This window comes from Bubalus bubalis, chromosome 6, assembly GCF_019923935.1.
Source record: "Bubalus bubalis isolate 160015118507 breed Murrah chromosome 6, NDDB_SH_1, whole genome shotgun sequence".
Classification (NCBI taxonomy): Eukaryota; Metazoa; Chordata; class Mammalia; order Artiodactyla; family Bovidae; genus Bubalus; species Bubalus bubalis.
In genome coordinates this window covers 77862792-77881955 of record NC_059162.1, presented here as the reverse complement: position 1 = coordinate 77881955, position 19164 = coordinate 77862792, and the positions used below count along the sequence as shown (strand labels likewise).

The 19164-nt window shown below is 36.5% G+C and overlaps 1 protein-coding gene across 1 annotated transcript in view; it reads right to left on the bottom strand.

Moving 5' to 3' along the window:
* C6H1orf141 (chromosome 6 C1orf141 homolog) overlaps positions 1-19164 on the bottom strand; it is a 51137-nt gene that overhangs the window by 22497 nt on the left and 9476 nt on the right. The window contains exons 2-3 of the mRNA XM_006075561.4: positions 14462-14553; positions 9224-9381 (exon numbers count right to left, since the gene is read on the bottom strand). Coding sequence (XP_006075623.3) covers positions 9224-9381; positions 14462-14536 — 233 coding nt within the window. The 5' untranslated portion in view covers positions 14537-14553. The remainder of the gene's footprint in view (positions 1-9223; positions 9382-14461; positions 14554-19164) is intronic.

Below are 19164 nucleotides of genomic sequence, written 5' to 3'. Positions count from 1 at the left end.
CTTCTGTTTCTCTCATTTCCCATTCCTGATATCTCAACAAATCTCACTGGATCTTTCTTTGAAACACATCCCAAATTGAACAGCTTCTTTCCTCATCACTTCTGTCCTAGTTCCAAGGCCCCTTCATGTCTCATCTGAACGACTTCTCCACATCTCTAGCCTTCTTCTGTCTGCTCTGTCTGCTATCTCTCTTGCGCCCAATGGTCTGAATACAACCCATGATGACACTCATAAAATGTAAATGAGATTGTCATTTCCCTCCTACCATTTCCCGTCACACTGAATAAAATTCAAAATTCTCATTGAAAGACAGAAACTTTCCTCAATTCTTATATTTCTAAGTAGACGAGCTTCCATTGAATGCCCCTTCCAGGCCTCTCTGTGCATCCCTTCACCCCTCCCCTCAACATGGAAGCAGAGTGAGTTTTTTGGCTGTTTGGTTTAAGAAAAGGAACTTGAGCTCCTACTTCAGGACCTTGGCCCTTGCTCTGTCCTCTGCTTGTAGTATTCTCCCCCTAAATATTGAGAGGCTTACTCACCCAAATCATAAGTGATATATTTCATAAGTCTCTACTCAAATTTCCACCTTTCCAGAAAGGTCTTTTTTCATCCTCTCCCATCTAAAGTAATCCCTATCAATCCTAATTCCATTAATTTACTGTATTTTTCTTCATAGCATTTGTCACTAGTAAATTTACATTATATGTTGATTTATTTATTTAGTTTGTTATCTATCTTCCCACCTTATCCTAGAATGTAAATTGAGGATAGGGTCTTTGTTTAGGTCACTGTTGTATTCCTAGCACCCAGGAGAGTGACTGGCACATAGTACCTGTGTAATAAGTATTTGTTGAATGTATAAATTGTTTTGGTAAATTTTCATTGAACTTTCTTAAAATCTTATAACCTGCAGTGAGTTTTCAGTTTATTCTTTTTAGGATTTTCAGTAAACAATCATTTAATCTTTATAAAATAATTAATCTGTTCTTTTCAAAACATTTAAATTTGTATCTCATGTTCTTATGTAAAAATATCATTGACAAATAATTCCACAATAGTTAGGTATACTAGTATGGACAAATAACATGTATTTACATAAGAACATGTATCTCGTGTTAGGTATAATAATTTATTATATTACTAGGTAAATATTTATTTATATTTACCTAATAAATATTTATTGGAGAAGGCAATGGCACCCCACTCCAGTACTCTTGCCTAGAAAATCCCATGGACGGAGGAGCCTGGTAGGCTGCAGTCCATGGGGTCGCTAAGAGTCGGGCACGACTGTGTGACTTCACTTTCAATTTTCACTTTCATGCATTGGAGAAGGAAATGGCAACCCACTCCAGTATTCTTGCCTGGAGAATCCCAGGGACAGAGGAGCCTAGTGGGCTGCCGTCTATGGGGTCCCACAGAGTTGGACACGACTGAAGTGACTTAGAAGCAGCAATAAATATTTATAATAGGTAAATATTTATTATATTATTTTAATATATTATTACCTAATATTATATTATTAGGTAAAATTTAATTTACCTAATAATATAATAAATTTATTATAAATAATATAATAAATATAAATAGTTATATAAATATTAAAATATTTATTAATTAAATATTATTATTTAATTAATATAATTACTAAGAATTATTTATTAAATAAATAAATATAAATGATAAATATAATATTATTATAAATAATATAATAAATAAATATTTATATTATTTTAATATTATATTATTACCTAATATTATATTATTAGGTAAATATTTATACCTAACATGTATCTCATGTTAGGTATAATAAACATGTATTTACATAAGAACATGTATCTCATGTTCTTATGTAAAAATATCATTGACAAATAATTCCACAATAGTTAGGTATACTAGAATGGTCATCCTATTTCTAATTTAAATGGGAATGTGTCAAGTATTCCACTCTAATGGTGTTGACTGTCTTGTTAAGGAGATGATTTTTTTTATCCTTATCTAACAAAGGTATTTTTTCAAATACATTTGCAGAATATATTGTTTAGTTGCTAAGTCGTGTCCAATTCTTTGTGATCCATGAACTGTAGTACAACAGACCTCCCTGTCAGGAAGGGAGGAAGGGAGGAAAGAGAAGGTGATGAATTCCAGACTCTCTCATTCACCCCCACGCGGTAGTTCTGGGAAGACCCATCTGTGATAGTGGATGTGGCTATTTTTTCCCTTTTCCTGCTCTCTCCCAGCTCTAATTCCCAGTGTCTCATCCTTTGCACAAATAGAACCTTCTGTTGGATGAAATAAAAGCACTCTAAGGGACTTCAAAAAAATAGATAATAATAAAATATAAGAAAATAATGAGGAAATGATGCGTTTTCAGTATTTGTTTTCATATGTCATTGAATTTTTAGTTTACATATTTAATTTAAATAATGACTGTATTTAACAATGATCTCACAAAATCCCTGCAAATTCAACACTCAGCTGTAAGGAATTGGTGGGAGCTGGCTCTATCACAACAGTGTTCCCCTAACAGAAGGAAAAAAAAAAAGATTAAAAGAGGGAAGAGGAGGAGATGTGCTGGAAGAAGACCACACCCACCCCCACTTACAGGTTAGGACAGAAAGAATCAAATTGCTGGCCATACCCTTTTCATTTCAGGTCCTCCAATGTCACTAGACTTACATATGGGGAAAGGGAAAGCCTTGACTAATATGTAGGATCAAAATACTAAACTGCACAAACTTTTAATAACCAAAAATGGGCAGAATGAAATGGAGACATATAAAACTGCTTTATATGGTCCTGAGTTGAGAACAGACAATGAAACGGGTAATATTTTATTTTAGATTTTTAAAAAATCTATAAGTGAAATACTGTAATGGTTTTATATTCTTATGGTCAGACTTGAGGATCAAAGTTATCTTTATGAGAAGAATTGGAAGTATTTCATCTTTGTCTATGCTCAGGAATCATTTAAATAGTTCTTTGAAGAAACTCACCCTTGACACAACTTCAAGGTGGTGCTTTGGTAAAAGATAGTTTTCTGACAGCTTTCTCAAATTTTTCTAGCTATTGATTTATTTATGTTTTCTTCTTCTTGTTAATTTTATTTTCACCATTTATAGTTTCCCAGATCATCCATTACCAGACTCATGCTTCAAAGCAGCATAGTTATACGTCTGCTCAATTGCTTCAGTCATGTCCGACTCTTTGCATCCAACATGGATTGTAGCCTGCCAGGCTCCTCTGTCCATGGGATTCTCCAGGCAAGAATACTGGAGTGGGTTGCCATGCCCTCCTCCAGGGGATCTTCTGGACCCACGAATCAAACCTGTGTCTCCTGCATCTCCTGCATTGCAGGCAGATTCTTTACCCACTGGGCCACTGGGAAGCAATGTACTCATAATTATCTTAATTTCTTCTACATCCATGTTTATAGCTCTTCCTTTCCCATTACTAGTACTGTGCCTTTCCAGTTCTCAAATTATGGTCATTTTAACATTCTTTGGGGAGGTCTTAAACATGCTAATTTTGCAAAATACTCTTAAAGATTCAAAGTGCTTGTGAGAGGAAAGCAAAGTTTGGTGGAATTCCTGGGAGATGACAGCTTTATTTACTTATTTATTTATTGGTCCTTTAGTAAATGCGCACTTAATTTATAAAAAAAAAAAAAACACAAAACTGAACTAAGTGCTAGGTACTTGTAAAATAAACTTTACATAAACTCTGTCCTCAATTAATCACTTCATTTTTAGCTTACATAGTCCCCTATCATGTTGTTCTCCTTCTTACTTAAAATTTTATTACATGGATTAATTTAGGTATAGTTTAGGTATAACTAAATTATAAATCCTGCTACCTAGAAGCAGGTAGACTTATAGGATAGATAAAATAGCTGTGATATAGGTTCCTTCTAAGCTCAGAGGCACATGGATAAGAATACTCTATTAGTCACTGAGGAATGAGCCACAATTTTGTGTACCACTCAGTTTAAGAGAAGCAACAAGGTTTCTGTCATTCTACCCCTAGCTCCTTCCCTCCAACTAGGTGTGGAGAGCTGTGAAAAGTCAGAAATTTGACCCTACTTACAAAGTAACAAGTTGGCCTGATACAATTTCATCTCTTTTGGAAGACATGAGATTGATGGTTCAGTGACAACCGACTATTTATCACACACAGCAATAGGAATGGGATCTTCTGCATTAATTCTCTGAGCCCCAGTTCCACAGGGCAATAAGCAGAAGGCCAAATGACATCAGCACCCACACTGGGTTATGTTACAGGACTGGAACCTTGAGTTTAGGGAACCCAGATCTTTTTAATGGGCAGTAATATTCTTACTCCGGAGAAGGCAATGGCACCCCACTCCAGTACTCTTGCCTGGAAAATCCCATGGACAGAGGAGCCTGGTAGGCTGCAGTCCATGGGGTTGCTAGGAGTCGAACACGACTGAGCGACTTCACTTTCACTTTTCACTTTCATGCATTGGAGAAGGAAATGGCAACCCACTCCAGTGTTCTTGCCTGGAGAATCCCAGGGACAGGGGAGCCTGGTGGGCTGCCGTCTATGGGGTTGCACAGAGTCGGACACGACTTAAGTGACTTAGCAGCAGCAGCAGCAGCAATATTCCTGCTCTTGCTCAGAAGAGGGCACTTTCTTTGTCTTCCAAGGCTGTCTGCTATACAAACGTCCTAGAAAAGATGGGAACAAAGGCAGCCAGTGCTTTTGCTCACAAATGTACAGAAATACAAGACACTTGTGGAGAGTTTTCCCAACAGTAGAAAGAAGGAATGGAGGGGATAAGAGTCTAGGAATAGAACTTGTGTTCCTAGTACTGTGTTCTCAAAAAAAATATGAGGAATTGGACTTGGAGTTATAAATTTGGTAGGTGACTTCACTAGCATTAAATTATAAATCTGTTTTTTGTAAGTTGTATTGGTTTGGGGCTATGTGGATTTTTAAAAGATTCAACTCTTCCCCTCCCCCTTTTTGTCTTATAGTTAGAAAAATCCCCTGTGAAATTATATCCTGTTGCAGTTGAGTTAAAGGGGACACAGGTAAAGGCCTTGATTTGTGCTGCATGGGCTGGAATTAAAGGAAGGTTGTTGCAGGGGCCTGGAATGGACCATGCGAGTGGCACTGGCACACAAAAGAAAAGCAGAGAAAGGTACCGTTCAGGTGGAAGCATGGCAGTTGAGCTAAGGCTGCCTCTTCTCAACTGAAAATCTCTTAGGGAACACTTGCCTGGTAATTCTTTGGAATGCTTTATGTTTTTATAGAGTAGCCATTTTGAGATGGAAATCCAGAGTTTCATTCAGGCACCATGGGAAAACTTCAAATACATTTTTGTGTAGTAAAGATACTCAGTTTGGATCTTTATTTTATTCATATTTAATTTAAATTTGGATAAAAATATTTTTCCAAGTAGGTTCCTCAGGGAGAATAAATAAGCAGATTACATTCTAAAGTCTTTCAAGTCCAAAAACTTGTCTCTGTTTTGTTCTCAAATATATATGATGATTCACCCAAATAGCAGATTCCTGGATTGCCATTCTGTTTAAAAGTTGGAAAGGTTTTACCGTTTTCTAGCCTCAGAGATACAGATGAGACAGGAATCTTATTTGCTATCCTTTCCTTTGTAATTAACTGCTATTTTCTCCCCTGTCTGAAATTGAGTAATTTTACCATAAGTCTAGTACTTGCTAAAGCTTTAGATCTGAAAATTCAAGTTTGTCTTAAATGACACTTTTTTCTTATAATTCTTTTATTTCCTCATCATCTGTTTCTTGCTCTCCTGATTTAGTTAATAAATGTATATTTTCATGTTGAGTATCCTAAAACTGTACCTACATGTTTCTTTTTAACCTTATTTTCATTTTGTGGCAGGGGGTGAGGGGGGGTGGTATTTTTATAAGATTGTGTCTTTATTTGATCGTCTAGATTATTGATGCAGTCTTCATCTGTATTCTATTTTTAATTTCTCTACTCAGTTTTTTATTTAAAAGGTCTTTTTTTCTAAATCCCCTTTCCTCCTTTTTGAGAGAGATTTTGTAAAGTTTCCTCTGTTTTCTCCCTTAAATGTGTTTCATTAGGAGTCACCTGTTAATGAGAGTTTAGTTTTATCTCCCTCCTTCATATGAGTCCCCTTAAATGGCCTGTGGTTCTTTATTCATTTCAGTGAGTGTGGGTTCCTGCAGCAACTATGAAGGTCAAACTATTTGGGACTCAGGTAGCATCAGGCAGTGAGAGAGATTCTTTTGCAGTGAATCAGTGGCAAACAATCCCCATCTTCTTAATCTCTATGCCAGGCTAATGTCACACAGAGTAGAAGACATGTATATTGAATTAAGGAAGACAGAATTTGACTGATTAAATTTCATTATAGGCTGTAATCATATTCTCTGTTCATATTTCATTATCTTTCCTGTATGCAAGTTTATCCTTCTATCATGAAAATACTTCTAAAAGGAATATTCTTTTGGATTTATTTTTAGGAAAGTGATTTTTCTAATGAGAAGACCCTATTAATCTAAAGAAAAAGTATTCTTAATATGTCTACTTGCCCCTAACTTGTTTCCTAGATCTTACCACTTAATAAGTGGTAAATTTGCCATTTTCACTTGAGAATCCAGTATGGAAGAGATCACTTTTTTCTCTTTTAAAACTTATGTTCCAGGTAATTTTTTAAAAAGACTTTTGTTAAAATGAGTATGGCTCTTTTGTAAAAGGTCCAATTATGAAAAGTTGCAAAGAAGAGTAGCTTTGGTGTTTGCTGACAAGTCTTAAAGACCATGGACAAATGAAAGGCAAAAGACTGAGAGAGATTTTCAAATGATTATAAAACTCTCTGCCTATCAGTAAAATAATCCCAGGAATGTCCTTCCAGCAAATTTTGGGTGTTTGTGGCCATCACCTTTATCAGTTCCCATCTATACAAGAAAAATGCAGAAATCTTGAGCTAATAGTAACATAGAAAAGATCTCTCTGGGAGTAAGAGTAACTGAGAAAGCAGCCCTATGAATTTTAATGATTCTCAATCCTAGCTTTTCTCAGAATCATCTGAGAAACCTTAAAAATAGTAATGCCTGGGCCCTACTCCAAATTAATTAAAGTTGAATCCAATTATTTTAAAGCTCCCTGGCTAACATGCAGATGGGTTAAAACCACTGTTCTGAAAACAAAACTCAACTACAGTTCAACCCTAGGTATGTTTCATCTAGGTGATCATAACACCAAGTTGAGTGTTGCTATGATAGCCATCAATTCAAGAAGAAGCATGGAGCTTCTTGACCAGCATGATTACAGTGGGGACACAGCTAGAGCAGGTGGTCCCTGTGCCAACAGCATCAGTGTCTCCTGGAGACTTGACCAGACATGCAAATTATCAGGCCCCAGCCCAGACCTACAGAATCAAAAACTCTGCCAGTGGGGCCCCGCAATCTGTATTTAATGATTCCTCCATGTTTGAAAGGCTAGAGTAGTACTTCTCAATTGTTAGTGTCCACAGAAATTACCTGGGGGGGTCTTGTTAACTGCAGCTTTGGTTTGGGATGAGGTCAGAAAATTCTGTATTTCAAACAAGCTGCCAAATGATACCAATGCTGCCAGATGGAAGATAACACTTTGAATAGCAGTAGACTAGAGATCAAAAATGAAAAAGGCATGCAGTTGGTAGGAGTTACTCTGGTACTGGTGGGTCATGATTATGATGTAAGTTTTAGGCTGAGCTGAAATCTGTGTGAATCAGATCTGACATGTTGGCTCATGTAGGAGTGGGGCCCAACTTCTATTTTATGCAACTTTTTCTATGTATTATTAAAATATTCTATTTTAACATGGATAGATCTATAAATGATTTTGAAGTAAAAGTATTGGCCATATCTACAGAAAAACAAAGTAGTAGTGAAAGAAGTTTGTGATAAAGCTAAAGTATGTAAACCATTAATATTTATTTGTGCTAGAAACAAACTCCTTTTCTGCACAATGGAAACATGTTCTGACATGTTTCCTGGTAAATCATAAATAACAAAAATACAGTTGAGTAAGCTGTATTTTGAGTCTAAATGGTCTTGTTTTACTTTATATTCAGACATGTTTGTCCAACTGTCTTTTAGATACCACCACCTGGATGTCCCAAAGCTCAGCATTTCTCGTTCTAATCTCTTACCCACCCCAATCTGCTTTTCAACCTATGATCTCTACCTAAGTACAAAACACCAAAATACATCTAGTCACCAAGACCAAAAGCTGGAAATCAGTCTGTAGAATGTGGTAATGATAAGAGCATAGGCTCTGAAATTTAAATCTAGCTAGTATTTAAATCTAGCATCTGCCACTTGCTAGCTGTGTGACTCTGGGCAAATCATTTTAGCTCACCAAGACTTGGGTTTGTCATCTGTGAAACTGCCCTTAATGCATTGAGTTGTTTTTGCTGTTTATTTGCTAAGTCATGTCTGACTATTTTGTGACCCCATGGACTATAGCCCCCCAGGCTACTCTTTCAGTGGCATTTCCCAGGCAAGAATACTGGAGTGGGTTGCCATTTCCTTCTCCAGGGGATCTTCCCGACCCATGGATCACACCCATGTCTCCTGCATGGCAGGCGGATTCTTTACCACTGAGCCACTGGGGAAGCCCACCAGAAAGTTGAGTTACTACAGAATAAAAATAAATGAGGTAACAGCAGTATTGATACTACCACAAATGCCCAATTGATTTGAAGTCTTATTGATTCTACATTTTACTATTTCTTTTGTCTTGGATCTCCTCCACATTTATAGTGCCTAGAAAAAATATACCTCATTACATACATGCATAGTGCCAGTGAGAGACCAATTATTACATATTCAGGCTACCCCATGTAAGTACACAGAGAAACTGCCTTACTTAGTTTTCTAGGAATATCTTTTTTTTTTTTTGCAGTATATTGGTTGAAGCTTGAAATAAATCCTGATATTAACTTGGATTGATATAGCTCGAGAAGTCTTTCTTTAAACATTTAGAATTATAACTACTATGTACAATTATCATCTACAATGGTGAAATATTATAATAAATATTTTATAAACTAGTATTCAGAATACTAATCTAGCATACTGTAACTCATAACCATTATGAAATATACCTATGTTGACAAAGCTTACATTTAATATAGATTGCACAATCTAAGTCAATAAAAATAATGCTTTAAAACTTCAGACTGAAAGTTTCAGGTAGATATAATGATAACCTTTTTGGTTTTTTAGTGCCATATGATCTGTCTTTTGTGATCTTTGAGTTTGTCTTAGATATGGAGGTAGCAATATCCTTTTCAAGTTCCAACTGGAAATCAAACGTCAGGGGTATCACTGAAATCTTTCTCTTTACTTGACTCTGAAGGCAATTTTTCTGCAACAAATCCAAAATATAACACAGTGAGAAAAATGAGTACATTTCATATGAGGAAAACCCTGTATGGAAAGGGAAAAATTAATCTCGCTTTATACCTGCACCCTCATGCACAGAATTTATGTGGCAGGCAACAATGGAAAAATAATGCAGACTGAAAGTTGGGAGGCCTTGTGTACAGACTCTTTTCCCATTTATTAAGTGAGGGTGTTGGACTAGATGCTCATGAAGGTTCCCTCTGAAGTTTAGAATTCTAAAGTTCCGAATTTAAGAATTACCTATATATTCAGCAAAGACAATTATTAATCCGTAGAGTTATTGGAGCCATAGCAGGCAGGTCCCTCCAACCCAGTTCTCTCCCTGGAGCCACATACATGGTGGAGCCAGAGCCAGAAATTGAGTTAAGAAAGCAATCAAAAGAGAATTCCATTCAAGTATTTATACAGATGGACTGAAGAGCAAAAAGGGTAAAACTAAAGAATGAGTTAAGGAGCTGAAAATCTTCTCTAAAAAGCTCTCTCAGAGAACTGCACAGAGGAATAAAGAAATAATAACTTGAAAAGGAAATCATAGGATATGAGCACTTCTGCCAGTGAGGGATTCAGTGCTACAGGAATTGCCCTTCTGCTATAAACAACTAGAAAACCAGACAAAGTACATGAAAACAACTACAATCAGGCATTAGGAAACAGGCAGAGCAGGACCGTGATCCCTGAGGAAAGAGAAACAAATGAGGTCAGCCTACAATAGCCTTTCTTATTCTTGAAGGCCATTTCCAGACTGAGGCACAGGGAGGGGGAACTCAGACCAAACCTTGTGGCTCTAACCTGGTTGATTCTGAGAGACAGACACTGCACTGGCAGACACTCTTGGGCATTCACCCCAAAGAAATAAAACTTACATTCATAGAAAATCCTATACATAAATATTCATAGCAGCTTTACTTCAGCTTATTTTTTTTTATCTTTTGTTATCATTTATTTCAAAATATTTTCTCATGTCTTTTTTATTGTTGTTCATAGATTATGTTCCAGTGTATTTTTTTTGTCTTTTTTTTTTTTAACTTTACAATATTGTATTGGTTTTGCCATATATCAACATGAATCCACCACAGGTATACACGTGTTTCCCATCCTGAACCCTCCTCCCTCCTCCCTCCCCATACCATCCCTCTGGGTCGTCCCAGTGCACCAGCCCCAAGCATCCAGTATTGTGCATCAAACCTGGACTGGCGACTCGTTTCATATATGATATTATACATGTTTCAATGCCATTCTCCCAAATCATCCCACCCTCTCCCTCTCCCACAGAGTCCAAAAGACTGTTCTATACATCAGTGTCTCTTTTGCTGTCTCGTATACAGGGTTATTGTTACCATCTTTCTAAATTCCATATATATGCGTTAGTATACTGTATTGGTGTTTTTCTTTCTGGCTTACTTCACTCTGTATAATAGGCTCCAGTTTCATCCACCTCATTAGAACTGATTCAAATGTATTCTTTTTAATGGCTGAGTAATACTCCATTGTGTATATGTACCACAGCTTTCTTATCCATTCATCTGCTGATGGACATCTAGGTTGCTTCCATGTCCTGGCTATTATAAACAGTGCTGCGATGAACATTGGGGTACATGTGCCTCTTTCAGTTCTGGTTTCCTCAATGTGTATGCCGGAATGCAAACTAGTACAGCCACTATGGAGAACAGTGTGGAGATTCCTTAAAAAACTGGAAATAGAACTGCCTTATGACCCAGCAATCCCACTGCTGGGCATACACACTGAGCTAATTTTTTTAGCAGCCTTATTTTTAAAAGCAAAATACTGAAAACAATGAAATATCCTTCAGTGGGTAAGCAATTGAAACTCTGTACATTCATATAATGGAATACTACTCAGCAGTAACTTTTACATATTATTTACCATAAAAAAAAACCCCACTATTACTTCATGCAAAAAATTAATGGACCTCAAGAGTATAGTGAAATAGTCAATCTCAAAATTTTACACACTGAATAATTTCATTTACATAACATTCTCAAAATTATAAAACTATAGATATGAAGAATAGATTAGTCATTGCTGGGGATAGAGACAGAATTGGGATAGGGGAATGGGCTTTCCTGGTGGCTCAGTGGTAAAGAATCTGCCTGTAATGCAGGAAATGCAAAAGACGTGGGTTCAGTCCCTAGGCTGGGAAGATCCCCTAGAGGAGGAAATCGCAACCCATTCCAGTACTCTTGCCTGGAAGATTCCATGGACAGAGGAGCCTGGCAGGCTACAGTCCATAGGGTCACAAAGAGTTGGACACAACTTAGTGACTAAACAATAACAACAAGTAGATCCAAATGCAAAGGAGTAACATGAGGGAGTCCTTTTATAGGATGGAGGTGTAATATGCTTTGATTATGGTAGTTTCCACAATCTGTAATGTGATAAAATTGCATAAAACTACAGAAACAAAAGAATAAAGTTTAAAAAATGGAGATGATTGGGTAAAGTCTGTAGTCTGGTTAATAGTAATATACCAGTATCAATGCTGGATGTGACTCATACTGGTTTAGGCTAGTGAACTACAACTATGTAAGATGTCATTTTGGGGGGTCAACTGAGGAAAGGTACATGGAACTATTTGTACTATTTCTGTAACTTCTTGTGTGTGTGTCTGTTAGTTGCTTAGTCATGTCCGACTCTTTGCAACCTCATAGGCTGCAGCCCACCAGGCCTCTCCATCCATGGGATTCTCCAGGCAAGAACACTGGAGTGGGTTGCCATTTCCTTCTCCAAATATAGAAAGAAAGAAAGTGAAGTTGCTCAGTCGTGTCTGACTCTTTGCGACCCCATGGACTGCAGCCCACCAGGCTCCTCCATCCATGGAACTGAGTCTACGATTATTTCAAAATAAAAGATTTAAAAAAATAAAGAAGCAATTACCAAACTGATTTATATATTGTATTTCATTTTTTGTCAGTAAAGAGAGATAATCTATCTTCACAAATATATGTGTATGTAAATATTGTATGTAAAATGTGTATGTAAAAAAAAACCTGTATTATATTTATATTATAGATATTTGTAAGTAAAGATAAATGTATGTATACAATCATACATTTATTATTTGTATATCTTTATAAGACTACAAAAGATGTAGATGGATAAACCTCAACTGCTAAAAGGAATCTGCCTCAGAAGAAAGGATTAGAGGGAAGAGGCCAAAAACTATTAATATTTCTTTATATCATTTTCCTTATGTACAATTTTCTTTATATATATCTATATATATTGCTTCAGAGAAGGCAGTGGTACCCCACTCCAGTACTCTTGCCTGGAAAATCCCATGGATGGAGGAGCCTGGTGGGCTGAAGTCCATGGGGTCACTAAGAGTCGTACAGGACTGAGTGACTTCACTTTCACTTTTCACTTTCATGCATTGGAGAAGGAAATGGCAACCCACTCCAGTGTTCTTGCCTGGAGAACCCCAGGGACGGGGGAGCCTGGTGGGCTGCCGTCTATGGGGTCGCACAGAGTCGGACACGACTGAAGCGACTTAGCAGCAGCACATATATTGCTTAACTTGTTTCCAAAAATATAACTTGAAAACTAAGAAAATATTTTTAAAATGACTTTATATACTTTTAAAAGAACTTCAAGAGAATTTTCTGTCAGTCACATGAATTAAGCATAGTTACACAAAATGAGAAAATACATGGAAATGCTTTGTGCAAAGGAGGCTCCCAGAAAAGTAAGAATTATTATTACTAATTATAACTTAACCTTTTATGTATAAAGAAATTTTGTGACAAATTTAATAGATTTATCTCTGATTATACTTTTTAAGTAAATTACAATTCATTTAAAATAAAAAATTAAAAAGCAATAAACTTTGGGGTGTCAAAGTCTAACAGGTTTGCTTTAGTTAAGTTACGCTTGGTTTGGTATTTCAAAATTTTGATAGCTATAACAGAACAAATGTATTCCATTTTTCCATATTCCTCTACTTTATTTTCTGAATGAAAGGAGACAATTATGAAATATTTAAAAAACCAAATTATTATTTAAACTAATGCTTTCATTTTCAGGTTTGCAAATATGTTTATTCACTTAAGAGTTTCTGTGGTGTCCTCCTTGATTTCTTAAACGCCATTGCTCTTTATATATACTTCATTTATCCACATTGTTATATTATCTTACAAGTCTTTTTGTAATCAAATTAAATTGCTCACATGTAAAAACATCTGGTGTTTCAGAACTGTATTATTTATTAATATCTTATATTTAATTTTATAATAGTCTCATTCTTTTGAGTCTTCCCTGTCGTCTCAGTGATAAAGAATTCACCTGCAATGCAGGAGACATTGAATCCCTGGATAGGGAAGATCCCCTGGAGAAGGAAATGGCCACTTACTCCAGTATTCTTGCCTGGGAAATCCCATAGACAGAGGAGCCTGGCAGGCTACAGTCCATAGGGTTCCAAAAGAGTCAGACATGACTTAGCAGTTAAACAACAAACACTTTTCAGTTTATTTTCTAAGAACTTTATTTCTAACTTGGTAGCTATATCAAATATTTTCTTCCTTTTAACGAATCAACTAAACAAGTTTTTACGTTTAACATATAAGTAAAAACTATAGCAGTCACATTAAAGAAAATTTATTTATTTTTCTGCACTGGGTCTTAGTCGTGGCATGTGGGGTCTTTAGTTGTGACACGTGAACACTTAGTTGTAGCGTGTGGGATCTAGTTCCCTGATCAGGGATTGAACCCATGGTCCCTGCATTGGGAGCATAGAGTCTTAGTCACTAAACCACCTGGGAAGTCCCAGGAGTAGTCACATTTACTATTTGACTGCTTAGGATTTTTTTTTTTTACAAAAAAAACAGGTTAGATGCATCATAACCAAACATTACAGCTGGCTGGAAGTTACCTCATATATTTAATCAATTCTTTATAGTATTACATAAATGATTCTTTTAACTAATACAATTATTACCTTTTTAAAAATTAGTCTGTAGCCCATTCACATTTGAAATGATAACTTTTAATGATAAAATTCAGTGAATTTTAGCTCGTATTTTACAAACCTTTGCTCTTGTGGCCAAGAGGGTCTTTGCTTGCTCATCAAGAATATCCAACTTCCCTAAGACTCTTTCTGCCATTGTCAGTCAGTAAATTCCTATTTAAAAGGAAGAGGGGGAGGAATAAATCTCCAAAACAAAATTAAACATATAATTAATTATTTAGGCATAAATTATGAGACATACCTTTCCAACACTGTTTTAGGTAAGGAAAAGAGCACAGTTCTTTTCTAGATCATGGAACAAATCAAGAATTGTAGAAGTACTCAAATGTTTTAGACAGAATCTCATATGATCAGAATTCCCAGAAGCATGTGGGCCCCAGGAATTTTTAAAAGCATGATTAAAGGTGAGTTGAAGAAAGTTCAAGATTACTGTATGAGAACCAGATGTGACTCATACCTGAAGCAAGGGATTACAGTTTGATATATATCTTCTTTTTGTCGTGATTTAATTTTAATGAAAGTAAATAAGGACAGCTCACATTTATAGAATTAATTACATTCAAATTAAATTGGTCAATGATCCAAGACTGTTAATACAGCACTTAGCAGGCAATCAGTCACAAGGAGCAGCAGCCAAGCTGGGAAGGATCTGTTGCCATAATAGTTCATATTTCCAGTTAATTAATTTGCTACAAATCTCATCTGGGCTCAGATGGTCCACATTAGTTTTAGGGACTTGAATATTAGCAACTAGAACCTGGTATAATTTATTTACATTTTCAGATGAGAAAATTAAAAGCCACAAAGTACCTTACAATGCAATATAAATATCTAGGGGCAGAGTGGAGGCAAGGATCAGGAATACCAATCCCAAACTCCCTCGACTTTATTTATTTATTTTAAAATTTTGAGTAGACATTCATGCATTCAACATATTTTTGTTCACTGTATTAAATGGGCTCCAGTGACATTTATTTAAATGTCTGCAAAACTCCACAGAAAGTATTGAATTCATCAATATTTCTAGTGAACATCAATGTCTACACTAAGATTCTTTTTAGCTCAAAAACTTTTTATGCATTGTCTCTTATATTGTATATTATTCAGTCAACATCACACAGAGGCAATAAAGCATGAAAAGACAAGAATTAAGAACCCTATGCCCAAAGCTCAAATTATTTTGTATTTGGTTTCTTTTAGCTATCGTTTCTATTTTCTTTCCTTTACTATCATTTCTATTTTCTTTCCTTTACCATCTATTGTGCTGAATTCCTGATGCTCTGCTGGTGTCTTACCATCCCAGCAAGCCCTCTGACATTTTGCTATATCTAAATACTCCACCTCCATCCCATGAGGTATGTAGTCCTATGTGACAAAGGACTTTTGTGAGCTATGCAGATAGCCTGCCTTGGTATGAACCACATAACCTTGTGTTGCAGCTTGGGAAAGAGAGACGTAGGGTAAAGGTGTGAGCACACTGTGAATGCCTCCGATTCTCTGGGTCTCCTACAGGAGAGTAGGGGAGAAATTAGAGATTATCTGGACACTGTATACTGTCTTCTCAGATTTAGAAATCACCCCTCTTATATATCCTAAGAACAACTACAGGGATTTTAGCTTCTGTGTTACTCTTAAACATAATATGACTTCAAATATGGGGAAGGATACTCTAATTCTCACCAAAATTTATTTTAGTGGGGACAAGGATTTCTATTTCTAAATAAAACACACAGAGGTAAATAACTAGAAGAACCAAAGGAATGCATTTCCCAGTTTGAGGAAGATGTAAATTATATGAGGGCATGGAGACTTGCTGCTTACAGTGGGAGGGACAGAAAGCAGGGCTTTTAAAGGGTAAAATGTCTTATGCCTTTTACTTTTACAGTCCCTTGTCTTCAACATCACATCAGACATTTTAAGCTATGCCACATCATTCTAATTTTTATAAACACACACATAGAAAATTAATTTGAAGGAAATTTTTATGTTTTTGATTTACAATTATTTTGCTATGAGCAAATTATTCAGCTATGATATGATTTCTGGCAAATCACTGTGCTTATGAGTTTTTTTGAAGTGAAGAATATGAAGTTTGACAATGAAACTGACAGAATGTTATTAGTTTCAGTTTTGCAGTCTTATTTTCATATTTTGGAGGCAAAATTCCCTTTTTTAGCTTGCAAATGTTTTCATAGCCCTTTGGCAATGTGCCAGTGGTTACCAGTGGATGAAGGGCGCTGGGGGAGAGTGCATGGCAGATAACACCACAGACTAACCTGCTTGCTTTCATCATCATCCTGGGGGTATCAAGAACCTAGTTGTGTCTCTTCAAGTAAATTCTGAGAGCACAGGACCACCAGGTCTAATATGATAATGCATCCCAGCTGCTTTTGCATGAAGTAAAAACTAACCTTTTAATCAAGAGCATCCAGATTATATTAAATGTCCCTCAATTTGACCATCTGTCCTTTCTTGATTTAATCTTTAATTTTAATGTCTATTTTAAACCAGCATACTAGCTTCATACTTCAGTTTCATATTCATACTTCTATGGGCATCAATTCCACTTCATTATTCTATTTCTATCAGCATACAATTTCGTTTAATGATAGACATCTCGTTTGGCTTCTAGCCACTAATTCCATTACATGACGCATACTGTGCTAGGTATTCTATCACAGTAAGTTGTCTCTTGGCAGACGTTTTTCTTGTGACACCCATCTTCCTAGGCAAGGCAAATAGTCTCTCATGTTTCACCAAAAAGAATAGAGACCATCAGGTAAGAACTTCTTTAACGTCCACTTCTCATACCAAAGTCTCATTGGCATCCATCCATTGCCATCTCGCTTGTATTTTAATTTTAATAGAAGTGTTGCCTCTCCCATCCAAAGCTAATTCCTCCCATATATCCTAGACTCTACCATCTCTAGCCTCCTAAAAGAATTATTTCCATTTTTTATTTCCTCGTCCCTTTATCTTTTATTTTTTTTCTTCACCAATTCCTTTCCTTTAGCATGCTCAGGGCTCTTCTATTTTAAAAAAAGGAAAAAATTCCTCCATTCTCCATACTAGCCATCACTTTCTCTCTCATCTTCCCTTGATTGCCAAATTCTTAAGATAATTGTTTATACTGAGGTTTTCTAATTTTTTACATCCCTTTTCCTTCTCAGTCGGTCATCATTTGACTTCTTAACCTATTCCTCTAAATCTGCTCCCATAAGTTACCAGGGCCACCATTTTATAAATAGGTGGATACTTTTCTGCTCGTATTTATCTTATTTGAGTTTTTTAAACTTCTGCTAATGTTAACCACTGCTTTCTACAGGTCTCCCTTCTCTTGGTTTCTATGACAACAGTCCTGTCCTCTTACCTTCTCTAAACATTCCTTGCCAATATCTTCAATTTGCTGTTCTTTCTCACACTACTTCCTAAATACTAGTGTTCTTAAATGTTCAGCCATTTTCCCACTACTCCATATATTCTTTCAGGATGACCTCCCAAACTCAGGGCTTCATCTGCTGCTGCTAAGTCGCTTCAGTCGTGTCCAACTCTGTGTGACCCCATAGACGGCAGCCCACCAGGCTCTCCCGTCCCTGGGATTCTCCAGGCAAGAACACTGGAGTCAGTTGCCATTTTCTTCTCTGATGCTTGACAGTGAAAGAGAAGTTGTTCAGTCATGTCCGACCCTCAGCGACCTCATGGACTGCAGCCTACCAGGCTCCTGCGTCCATGGGATTTTCCAGGGAAGAGTACTGGAGGGGGGTTCCATTGCCTTCTCCCAGGGCTTCATCTACCACCATCTATTTCCAAACAAAATCTCTCTTCTCAATTCCAACCTATATACCTCACTCAGTCCAGATTTCCCACAGGTGGCCCAAATGTAGGACTAAAAGTAAATCCGTTCTTCTGCTCCCTTAGCTAAAAACCTCTTCCAACTTTTATTATCACATAGATTATATCTTAGGCATCCAGCCCATAAACTTAGGAGTTGTAATGGTTTTCAACAAAGGTCCATCTTTGTTGAAAGATGGTTTGCCAACAAAGGTCCATCTGTCAATCCTAGTTATACTGCAGAATGAACTCAAAAGGTTTCAAGAAGTACAAATTCCCAGTTACCTCCTCAGACCCACTAAGTTAGGATTTACAGAGGTAAAGACCAGGAATATATTTTTTAAAGCCCTTCTAATGCAGCTGTTCCCCAAACCAGAATTTGGTCACCACTCTCTAGGAATAGCCATAGTAAAATAGCTGTACTCAGCTAAAAAGGCGGCTGGGACTTGCAGTCCCTTTCTCTCTGTGATACAGTCAGGTGAAAATCAGGATTTTCTTACTAAGAGACAAATGGAAAATAAATATCAGAAGTTCTGTCATATTCATTTTGTCTTCTCTCCTGATTGCTTCTCAAATTCTCTGCTAGGTAAATGGCTCCCATTACTCTAAAATGTTTTCCTATTTTGAGTACAACAGAGTAGAAGATAGATATCTCTCACAAGAAATTAAAATTTAAAAAAAGGATAATGGCAAATTTTCTGTTTTGGTTTATAGATAAAGTAAAAGCTTACATCACTAGAATTTTGGCTAAGAGATGGGAACCAAACTAGGGAATAATTTGGGCTTAAAAATAGAGGTATTTACAATTAATCAGGGCTTCCCTGTGCCTCAGACAGTAAAGAATATGCCTGCATTTCTGCCAGTGCAGAAAACTCGGGTTCAGTCCCTGGGATGGGGAGATCCCGTGAAGAAGGGAATGGCAACCTACTCCAG